This window comes from Atractosteus spatula, chromosome 5 (assembly GCF_055471065.1).
Source record: "Atractosteus spatula isolate fAtrSpa1 chromosome 5, fAtrSpa1.hap1, whole genome shotgun sequence".
NCBI lineage: Eukaryota > Metazoa > Chordata > Actinopteri > Semionotiformes > Lepisosteidae > Atractosteus > Atractosteus spatula.
The window spans coordinates 21,408,748-21,421,089 of record NC_142710.1 but is presented as its reverse complement, the minus strand read 5'-3'; the positions used below and the strand labels follow the sequence as shown (position 1 = coordinate 21,421,089).

Sequence of the window (12,342 nt, the reverse complement as noted above, 5' to 3'; positions counted from 1 at the left end):
CTGTTAAAATTAATAATGGGATTTGCTAAACATCTAGACTAGGGAATGTTTCTACCATCACGGTAAAAGCCTGTAAACAGTCCCTGAGACAAGCTTTTTCCCCACTTCAAAGTCTACGTGTGACAGGAGTGCCAGGGAATTAGAAGGAGATGTTTTCTAGTTGACTATAGGGCATGACAAACAGCTTCTGCTATTTTAACTTGAGAACTGGATTTCTGGAAAAGTATGCTGCCCTGTGGGAAAATAAGGTTTAAAGGGATTAGTCTGAACCTAAATAACATCTAGCTTGTTTCTTGCAAAGCAAATCAATGTTTACCTGGTGCGTATTTTGTGAGAATTCACTCGCGTACTCTTCCAGATTACCATTGAACAGCACCTACAGACGAGCCTGTGCCGCTGATAGAGCTGATGTCAGATGTACATTCAGGAATGTACACCGTGTGTTCCAAATTACAGCTGTTTTTTGTAATTACAGAAGAATGGCAATTATTTTTAAGAAATAAAGGCAACTTATCTTAGAAAATCAAATCAGATTTTGTTTGAACAGTTTAAATGTTGCAATGTAAGTCTTCAGGAAAAGTCTTATTATTATAAATTATTCTTGCACTAGATGTTTTCAAGTAGCAGTAGTATATAGGTATTCAATGATTTAACATCAGCTGAGGTCTTTACATACTGTCTTGTGTGTTTGACACTTCAATACCTTTAACTTATCTGCTTTTAAAAACAAAAGGTTGTGCAGTTTTTTGCTTTAAACCATGGGAATTTCCAATTAACAGATTCTAGATTTTGTGCACATCCTTCCGGAGTATTTTTTTCCTTTCCATATGCTTGTATTACCTTCACTTTGTGGCGTTGTATTTGGCTGAGCAGTACTGCAGACAGTTTGGTGTGTGTTGACCCTTATCATTGACAAACGCATACATGTGAATTTTTTTTAAACTGTTGTGTCGGGGATAACGCCTTACACACACTCACTTTCCCATTTCCTAAATTTCAACTAAACTCAGTTGCTGCTTATTTTTTCTATGTACTATTTTTTTCAAATTTGGTGCCACAAATACAGAGTATGTGCAAAGCTGTAAAAAAGGAACAGAAAAGATTGAAAGAAAGAGAATGAAATGCTGTCTCTATTAGACAAGTATAAGCATTTGCCCAATTAGGCCCTGACCTGGCCCCCACAGCAGGAGACTTTAACTGTGCACAGAGAGGGGTCCTTTATACCTCACATCAAAGCACAGACAGGATGCAATAGAGCAGAAATTGTCTAAAAAATAAAGAAATTATGAGGTTTCTTACTTCCATTGCACAATGTATAAGTGTATATATATATATTTCTTGCATCATCTTGTGTTTCCTTTTTGGTGAAGCTTTTTGCACCACATCTCCCCAGGAAGGAGATAAGAGGGGTGAGATCTCTGTAGGAGGAGTAAGCATCACATTGCCTGATAAGGAATCAGGCACTGTGTACTAATATGTCCTTATTGCAAGTGTGACAATGGCTTTGATTGTAGATTGCTTTTTCTTTCAGTTTTCACAATATGTGCCTCCCTGCAAAGTTTGATTGTTTATTATTTAATGTCTTATTTATTATTTAAGTTTTAAGAATGGTTTATTATTTAATGTTCAATTAATGTTTGAGTGATAAATCACTCATCATTGTAGACCTTGTTTTATTTTTCTTCACTTAAAAAGCATAAGAACAAATCTCATCACCCAAGGTGTCAAGGAGGTGAAAATGGCTGTTTTCGAAGGCCTTTGTGCACAACAGAAGAGAATACACTTGGCTCAGCAGCATGATTGCTTTCTTACTTGGAAATGGGCTAATCTCCTTCATGGGTTATCCAGGGGTCAGGCAGCAGGGATTTTTTTTCTTTCCTCCTCTTTAGTGGATCAGCTACTATGTGTTTTAATAACAGCCTCCTCTCCTCTGTTAATTATGCCTACGGGCAGTGAGAAAACAACATTTATCTGTTGAAACAGACTAAAGAAGCAAGTGTCCCAACATGTTTATCAGCCACATAGAACCTCAGAGAAAGGTAATTACATATGCAATTAGTTGGAGGAGTGACTGGGAGACTATGGGTTAATTAATTGCTTAAAATGTATTTCTAAAGGCCACGGTTTTGGCCTTGGATGCAGGTCTTTTGAAGGGAATCGGCATATATGGAAATCTTTCAAGAGGACTGCCCTCAAACTGAAGCAGAGTAAACCCCCTGTTTAAAAATATTTGTTGTATAGAAATAATTATAGTCTAGGTCTTCCTCCAAAATATATACCACGAATGTTTTCTTCATTTTGTCTCCAGTATCATCCTGTCGGCTATAGTACACTTTCTTTTCCAATGTTACTTCCATTTGGTTATAGATTTTTTGTATTTTTAAATACATATATGTTTTGCCCTGCCTGTTTTTAATTAAAAAATCGGACTCATGTAGACGTTCCAAGCAGTGACAACTTGCAGTTTGTTGGTGGTGAGCCCAGCCAGTTTGCTGACAGACAGGCGTGCCTGGAATGGTGAGAAACATGCCCTGTCTTTTTGTACTGTTGTTTTGTTTTTTCGTCTATTGTTAAATTGCTTTTTTTTTTGCATTGCATAAAAGGGCATCCTGATGCTGGATTTTGATGTAGGCCAGGTTGTCACTTAATGTAGAGTATTTCCATCCCCTTGCAGAAAAGCCTCGTGTGTAATAGGATTGTGGACAGTAGTGAACAATTTATAACAAAGACACGTTTATATGTAATTTTGTGTTACATCTTCACAGACTTTAAGCAGTGATTTCTAAACTGCTTCAATTACACATTTTCAGAACAGTTGGAGTACTGATGAGCAGTTGTTTTAGTATGTGCACAGTGTGCAGCACCTACACTAAAATTCTTAACTTTTTCAACTTTACTCTCACAGCACACCTAATGTAGTAATTCTGGGTAAATGTCAGCAAACTTCTGGATTCAAAACGATGATTAAGGTTATACACCTCATTCATTGCTGTGTTACTCAGAACTGGGGACAATACCTTTCTCTTGATTTTGGCAGCCAAGACCTGAGTCAATCCTCATGTTCGAAATCGCGGAATGATTTCCAATCATGTAGTTCCGGGATTCACAACACTTTTTTTATTATACAATCTATGGCATTTGCAGTCACAAATCAATTTTGTTACAGGACATAAACACTGTACAACTGTAAAGTCTAGTGTTCATTTTATAGTAGATGCCAAATCCATGCAGTGTTTGAAAACTTTCTTCTGCCTGTCTATAATGCAGATGTTATTTCACCTCTCTTTATTCTTCATTTGGCTTTACTATAGGAGGAAATGGTGGATGTATGACAACTAGAACAAAAATAGGAAAGATGATCTGATCTGAGATCACTCTGTCCTCAAAGCTTTGCAGGTTTGTGATCTTGAACCACAGAAAACCCAGGATGTTCCTGGAAAACAGCTCACTTTAAGGATTATTTGGATTTAAGAACAGGCTTATAAAAGATATCCTTTTTTGTTGGCTACACCTAAATCTTACATTTTTGGAAGGTGTTGGCTTGAACTAAATCATGCATTAAAACAAAATGAGAAGGCAGATCTGTTAAGCTATTATCACCTAATGGCATCTGAAATCCTGTGTTAATACAGTAGTGCTATTTATAAAACAGCCTCCACAACACAAAAGAGTTTGTATGTTCCTTTCCACATGCTGAAACAGACCATTTCTGTTCACTTGGGAATCTATGGTTCGTATTCAAAAAGGTGAGGCAGAAACAAAACTGCAGCATATGTTTTTTGAAGCTGCAAGTGTGTGAATATGTACAGGTCAATACACAGATAAGCGTTTATGGCGAAGCTGTTTGCAGAACATGATATGCATAGTTATTTTTCAGTTTCAAAAACTGTTTTATAGTTTCGTATTCATCTTGTCATCACTGTCTTGTGTGAATTAGAATGATTTGCCACGATTAAAGCACAATGATCAATATTGTTGATAACTAGGAGTCATATAAATTTTATTTCCATCGTTATTTTAATGATTAACTATTTGTATGATTACTATTGTTGTACCTGCTGCCTAGTGCATCTTTGTTGTGGCCTTAGAGTAATGTTGCCTTTTGTGTGTAACATATTGGAAGAGATACAATAGTAAAAGGGATATTTTGTTTGTTTTCAAGATGTTTCATTATTTTTCTCTGTAATAAACCTCATCATTCAATTCCTTGTTGGCTCTTCCTTTCCATGTTGAGGTCTCTGCAGATAAAGCAAGTTGAATGTACTTTTCCAAATATCTTCAAATACCTTGGCAAATATAAATGTAGCACATATCGGTAAGCTGATGTGGCTGATATTGTTCCACTTAAATTTTGATACCCTTTTAGTTCAAAAAGAAAATAGGGTCTCTGATAGCATCTGCACAGCTGTGTAAGTTCATAGTTTCAAGGGAGTCTAAGGTTATTTTCTTTGCTCTTTAGTACAGCTGACTCTGTTGGATCGTTTGTTCTGTTCTTTTTTTCTAATTATCAGACACTACTCATGAAAAAAAAACATATCCGTTGCCATTGTGTAAAACCCATGTTTATACGGCAGTGAAAGAGACATCTCCTGCTGTACATAAGCTGATTTCTTTTAAACACTTCTGAGCTGTAAGCTTTCTCTCAGTGTGACGGAGTTATACTGCTTTCTGATTACCCTTATATTGGAATACAGTTCACACATGGGAAAGGACTCGATGGGAGAGCTGTCTTATAGAAATAGGCTTGAAAGATTGCATCTTTAAGGGTATAGAGAGCTATAGATCCAAACACTATAAACATTTAAAAATAACAGTGCTTGTGACCTTACTTTGGTTATATCTTTGTAATTTAAAACCAATTCATTGTTTCCAGCTTCTTGATCTCTTCATGGTGTGGGACTGGTCCACCTATCTGGCCGACTACGGACAGCCTACGTCCAAGTACCTGAGGGTCAACCCCTCCACAGCTCTTGCACTCCTGGAGAAGTGAGTTTCCAGTTCCTGTTTCCCTGTTATTTAAGGAAAAGACAAGAAGCTTGCTTAGTACTGCAGAATTTGTGAGACCTGAAAGGCTTGTAAAATTGTTAGGTGCCCAGTTTCTGATATCTGTATCAGAACATTTTTATTTCAGTGGTCACGTGAAAATATTTTGATTTGTTTTTTTCTTATAGCTGAAGTGATCGGCAGGAGGTTTCTGCTGTTGTTCTACTTTCAGACTTTTGAATCCATTTGTACTCTAGGCCAATATTTTTATGCCAAAAATAATATTGCGGTTCGCAGAGAATTACAGAAAAGGTGATGATTTCAGTCAGGCTTTCACTTATAGCATTGAGTCAGATATTGCATGTATTATTCAAGGAATACATCAATACATCCTGGAAAACATACTTTGAATACTGTAGTCTTGTTTATATGTGATAACTAAAATTAAAGAATTAAAAATTAACAAGTAGAATTATCTTGATTTTTTAAAATATGTTTAACTTTTATGACTTAATTTTCACACTTTTTCCCTGTTAAATGCATACACAGAGTCTACAGGGGGTATGTATCCTGTTGTATCCTGAATGGGGTCTGTCCATTACTGTTTAGTAACTGACATTAGATCTATAAGGTGTTATTTGTACACAAACATGGTTTAATTCAAGTTTTTCTGTGGTCACTTCACATTCATTTTATTAAACTCTCTTGCTTTGAGAAGAGCATGGAAAGCTACATTCAGATATACTGTATGTACTCATAAGCTCAAAATGAAATTTTGTGCTTAAATGTGCTTGACATTTCATTGACAGATAAAGGAAAATCTCTGTTATTCTCTGTCATTGTTAGAGTAAAAATTAGTTTAGCGATACTGAGATAATGATCCTCATGTAATAGTGTATTCATAAAATGCAATAGTATTTATAGTTTTTCTGTTGTATAAAACGTGTTGCTATAGAATGCTGAGAAATGCATTCACATGTCAGGCTTCTAAACATTATAGACATAAATCATGCTGTAGAATACAGTATTTTAACATAGGAACCTGTGTGTTATAAAACAAATACAGATATGTATATGTATTTACACTCTTGGATTAGTCTCAGGTCTGAATTGATCAGGGTAGGCTAAGAATAGAAACAGCTTGTCCTCTGATTGTCTGTTTCTTACAGGATGAAGGACACAAGTAAAAAGAACAACATTTTCTCCCAGTTCAGAAAAAATGACCGTGACAAGCAGAAGCTGATAGAGACTGTGGTGAAGCAGCTGAGGAGCCTGGTGAATGGGATGTCCCAACACTCTTAGGAGTCCTGGTCTTTGTTATACTTACACATTGTCTCAGTGTCCCGCATTTCAGTTAGAGAAATACTTTCCTGTTTATACCAAACTGGATATAGTGTAAATACTATAATAAGAGCACTTACTGGAGCCTGAAACATGTTAGTTCAATGTTTTTTAATGTATTTTTAATGGATGAAAAAGGTTTTGTATATTGTGAATGTGCAATGATTGTATCACCACAAAGAGGGTGTTTCAAAACAGACTGGGAATGTATAAATCGCAAAGTCATAGAATGGATAATGAAGTCCTTAAGTGAGACTGATGTTCAGTGAATCATTCTGGAAAGACTTCATACAGGTTTCACGCTGCGTAATATCGAGAGGGTTTTTTTACTGTAAATATTCTGGGGATATTAAACACTACAGTCTGACATGCTTCCTGTGGTTCTTATTGAAATATCAAACCGCTTTTAATCAATGAACAATTGCCTACAAATGGCCATGCATGACCTGTATTCAAATGGTTTTAGGGTGGAGAGAAAGCAGCAAGTCTACTTTTTATTTAGAATAGCTGCAGTTTACAGATTTTTTACAGAGGCTAAAAAGATGTATCCTTTAAGAGGTAAAATCTAAGTTACCATTATTAACTAAAAAAAAAGATTTACATCCTAAAACACTACTCAGCTTTTCTGTTAAGTTTTCTCAGGGTGAAAATGTCAGCTTTTGAGTTGAGATGCTTTAGAATTTCAAGTTAAGACTTTTTTTTAATGAACCAGCAATAATGGGTAAATGTGCCGCCTCATGCAAGTGTAAATGCTTATGTTTAAATTATTGTTTTAAGATCACAGTTTTTACTGTTTCTGCACTACTGTAATGGGTGTTTTGCACTGAAACTTTTTAGTGATGAATGTGTTTGGAAGTTGCAAAAAATGCAGTACATTTAATTCAATTTTGAAGTAAAATGCAATAGAAAGTACAGTATTATGTGAAAATAAGTTGGAATAGGCAGGGGATTTAAAATATGATCCCTTAATCTTTTAATTTGTAATTGGACTTTATTTTATATCATATTTGTTTGAATTTCTTAAGAGCAGTGTGACATCTGCTGCAGTGATGCCAGTGCACTCCTGTCTCTTCTCTTTACTAATAGCTTTTTACAGGCTGTCACTGCTTGATCTGTACATTTCAGGGTGATGTAAGAAAAACATTTTAATACAGTTTTAATGTAAGGAATTTAACTTAATATTTCATTTTACAGGTATCATGACTGCCATTTCTTACTAAAGGATTCCTTGTAACATTTCATTACTCATCACTGAATATGTTTTGAACACAAATTGTTACATCTTGCTCTGGAGAAAATAAATTAAAGGACCGATTTTGGTTGTTTCCACTGTTATGACAGCTGAATTATTTATTCTTTCATGTGTATCTAATATACCTCAGAGATGCATAAAAGGATGAAACATTTCATAGATTGCTTTTTTTAGAGTATGCAATTGATATGTACATTTTAAAACTGTTATTTGCTTTTTTAAGTGGATTGTTTTACATATTCATAACTTTGTGGGACACCTTAAATGTAAAATAATTGTATGTATATAATTTAAATAAATGCATTGCAAAACTGGCAATTTAACTTATGTATCGCACTGAATTGTTCGTCCTAATCCGATATCTTAAAAGCTTATACAGGACGTTTTTTACTGGTACTGCTAAGGCGAGTACGTACACCATGAAACTAGTTTTGAATTTGCATTCGTAATGAATTTACATCCTGAATAGATTTAGATTTATCTTCCATTGATAAATATCTGTGTATCTTGTATGATTTGCCTTTAGCTTCCTATTCATATCAAATGTGCATATTGTACAGTACGCCTTATCAAGTTTCGTTTTGTTATGGTAGTAAACACTGGTGATGAATGTAGTCGGTACGTCAATTTGAAAACCCGTTTGTTTACTGTGTCCTGTCCATCGGTAGCAGTTTTGGGATAAAAAATGTCAGACCTGTCCTAAAGCAGACACGAACACGGTTGGTCTTCAGATAAACTGTAATATTCATCACTAATTTACATGCGTTTTTTGTTTACTGATTATTTTTAATGGTTAGATGTTAATAATTTGCCTTATGGACTAACTTGTGTTCATGGTACATTTTACAGCAATGTGAACTTCAAGACTTAAAATGGCATACCTGTGAAACGCAGTTTGCCTGCGCTTTACCTTTGAAACATCCCAGCAGTTAAGAGGACGTTTGATAAGGGATCTTAAGTATTTAAACATCAAGAGCCATGGCTGCGGGATATTTGGACCCGAGAGGGATGCTGTCAGTGACAGCAAGCGCCTACTGCACCTGGCGAAGTGGAGTCTCCGCCGAGTAATTCGCCGAGCACAAATACACGGCTGACACCAGACTGAAGGAAGACCGCGCTTTAAAACTGAGGGAGGAGGCTATCAGTCTTTGACTTTATGTGCGTGCACCGATTCGGCGGAATACAAAGTGAGCTTTTCAGACTTAGAATAGGTCTGCTGTTCCTTAGGTAAAACGTTATTCGTGTCAATTTTTTCCTGTTCGTGTCAAGTTCCTGTAAACTTCTGGCATTGCGTGATGAGTATCCAATCCAGGCTAATTGAGGAAAAGGTTCGAAAATACGCCATTATTTCAGTGATTTTCATGTTCCTTTTTAATGTTTAAAGGACGTAAGGTTTTTTTTTAAAAAAAATCTGTTGTATTATGTTTTCTGGAGCTTATCTGTATGATACACACTTATTTATATTCGATTGTGAGGGAAGAGGACGGTTTTCCACCTCGTACATTTTAATTGGACGCGGATGCTCATCTTTAACACTTAGTATTCCAGTTCCTTTGTCTTTGTACTGCTTTCTGTTTTCTGACAAAAAAAAAGTGATTTCAACCTATGTTGCTTCACTAAGAAAAACGGAAAATCAAATCGACGATCTGAGTCATAGACTCTTAATGTCACCCGTCACCAACTTAAAGCGGGAACGATATGTATATAGCTATGCAGATCAACGCGCAGATACCGCTGTAATGAACAGCATGGTTAGCAATATGTAAACCTAACTATAAACAGGTAAAGATTATTTGATGGACTGTATGATGTGTCCCATGATCATTTAATGCGTCACTCTTGGATTTAGGATTTAGGTTTCTCCAAAGCGGTGTGACCATTGGTACTGCTTGCAACGAGTTCGTTTTCTTTTCGGGCTAGTGAAATAAAATATATAATTTATTACCAGACAAAAGCTTGGTAAGTCATTGTGATCGTCTGCCATGTAGTAGTAAGGTCAGTGTATACATTAGCTATGTGACTTTCTGTAGCTTTACCGTGAAGGGCTTTTTATTTAATAACGCCTGAATTGGGTAATTTCAGGAAGACGAAATTGGCCTTTAAATCCTAAACGTCTTTACTAGCATCTTCATGTGAATTTCAGTATGCGTTGAACACATAAAGGTCTTTAATTTGACTTTATTATTATCTCTTAGGGCAAGTTTGTTTTGCGGAAAAGTCCAACATAACATAAACATAACCGTTATCGACAAAAAGGTCAGGAAAAACAATATTTTAGGAACACGTCAAATAAAAGCTATAATCAAATATTTTTAGCATACTTTATTCAATAACTGAAGTTCTCAGTATTACGAACATGCTGAATTATTAAGCATGTATACAGGCTAGGGGGTAAAGACTGAAATCGCAAGGACAAAAAGTATTTTAATCAAATTTAGATAACCTCATGACAAAACATGGATACATACAAGTGTACACGTTTTTTATAATATAATATATCTTACTGATTGCAGCCTTGTACTGAGAATATACCTGAATAATATAAAATTGCCCAAGGAAGAACGCTTTTGATGCAGTCTTCTGGCTTAAAAGTAAATAAATTTGTATAGAAACATACATAGGTGTGTGAACAGCAGATCTTTGCTAAAAACATGTTCTCGGTATTTAAGGGAACATTTATTTGCCAATATTTAAAAACAGTCTAAAACGTTCACGGTGAACGATGTTATAAAACAGCATTATGAAATCCCGTGAATATAAAATACAAAGCTAAATGACCAGAGAACGGCGATAGAACAAATGCTCAATTAGCCCATGTAAACTAATGGTCTTCAGAATTACCCACATCGGGTCCGAATACAAAGTTGCCGTAATCGATACATTGAATGAAAAGCAAATCGATAATTATCACGTTAATAACGTGAGTTTTTCTATGGATATGTCCTGGATTTAAGCACATTGGAGCCTGTTAGTTTAAAGTTTTATCTTCACACACAGAAAAGCCGTTTACAAATTGTAGCATCAAGACGGAGGACCCGGGGCGCTTTCCAACTTGATATTTAACTAATTAACCTAGCTTTTAATTGCCTAACTTCCAACATGCAGAAGGAAAGCGGAGCCAACTCTTAAGTGGCAGTATCCTCCTGAGGTTGTCCGATGTTTCCATTGACGGGAGACGTCCACAGTCGGGCATCAAAACAAACTTCAGCAGGTGTCCCCTGTCCCGAAACGGAAAAAGATACATTACACCTGGACGCGCCAGGGAGATGTGGAACTGAAGCCTTTCTGAAACCCCCCATTCAAGAGTAATTCATTACACTGTGAAAAGTGCGAAAGAGTTATTTTGTTAATGATAATGTTGTAGTTTGAACGTCTTGTTATCTTATTATTAATGATAAAATGTAAAAGATTGGCTGTTTTGATTCGATAGAAGAATCGATTCTTAACGACCTTTATTTCGAAAATGGAGTGTGCTAGATTTTTGTGAAGGATATTTTAAATTACTATATCCAGATATTCATATTTTTTTTACCTTTAAGTATTTTAAAATATCTATACAGTGTATACAAACGGGTTCAGATAGTATCTAGTCTTTACTCCAATATAGAAACCGCGATCATGGATATGCACTTCAAAATGTCATTTACTGTGTTTCGTGTGAAAACCTGCCGAGTTTCCCCGTTGCATTTTTTAAAATGACGTTATTTAAGCATGCTATACAGTCCATTCAAAGTATATTCAAAGAATATACAATAATGTGCATGTTCCTTGCGTGCTTATTGCGAGAATTATAAAGAAAGCTATTTTTCGTGGAACTCAAGACTTTCACTCTTGACTTTGGATAAATATTTGGGCAGTGAATCAGGCTGGGCTGGAGATGAATGACTGAGGTCGGATTAAGCTCTGTGAATGGCAGTGCATTTAAACCGTGGATTTCCTGCGATTGGTTACCTGTTTCCTCAATGAACCGCCACCCGATCCTCACGCGCTACTGAACTGTTTCAGAAAGTCTCTCCCGCTCCCTCAAACTGCGAGTGTAGCTACATGATCACTAACTTGGCTCCAGTCATCTCGACATATCAGCCTCTTTAAATATGCAAAATCCACGTCATCTGCGAAGGTGGATCATATAGTGTGCCAATATCTATAAAGCTCTGTGCGAACAGAAACATTAAAGATTATTTGGCAAGAGACATTCACTGAAGAGATTTCACTGTCATCGACATGGTCTGCACTTAAAACGGAGTAAGTCTCGTAGCTGTCTTTCGCATTTCTGATTCTGTTTTTTAAATTGTTTGTTTCGATCTTAACGTGTAAAGGTAAAAAAAAACGACGTTTAAAGTGATCTGAGGAGTTTTAATCACGAGTCAATAAGCGACATTGCCAGTCAGCACCCGGGTTTTTGTTGTACTGTTTCTTACCCGGTGTTTCGATCAATTGTTATGTAAAATGTAAGATAACATGTCAGCTAAAAGAGCAGCTCTGCGATTTATTAATGCGAGCTAATTAAAATTATTTATTATGTGTCCTGGAATACTGAGCCTCTTGAATTGCACAAAACCGCATAAACAGGCGTGCGCGCACATGCATTGTGGCTGAGATCTCTGCAGTGTCAGTATCTCGACCTTCTTAAGAAGACTTTCTGCTGGAAGAATTAATGAATGTCCCGACGCAAAACAACTTGCACGATAGGTTTTGTTCATTTTTTAGGCCGTGACACACCTAGCATATGTGATAAATTCACGATTTCAAAATGAAAGCGCGTT

General features: G+C 36.1%; 1 protein-coding gene across 2 annotated transcripts in view; it reads left to right on the top strand.

Annotated features, from left to right (window-relative positions):
- The window catches only part of exoc6 (exocyst complex component 6), a 65,608-nt gene extending 57,712 nt beyond the window's left edge, over positions 1–7,896 (top strand). For both annotated transcript variants that reach the window (XM_088916369.1, XM_088916368.1), the window contains 2 exons: positions 4,874–4,986; positions 6,153–7,896. In XM_088916369.1, the coding sequence (XP_088772495.1) occupies positions 4,874–4,986; positions 6,153–6,285 (246 nt within the window). In that variant the 3' untranslated portion in view covers positions 6,286–7,896. The remainder of the gene's footprint in view (positions 1–4,873; positions 4,987–6,152) is intronic.
- The last annotated feature ends 4,446 nt before the right edge of the window (positions 7,897–12,342 follow it).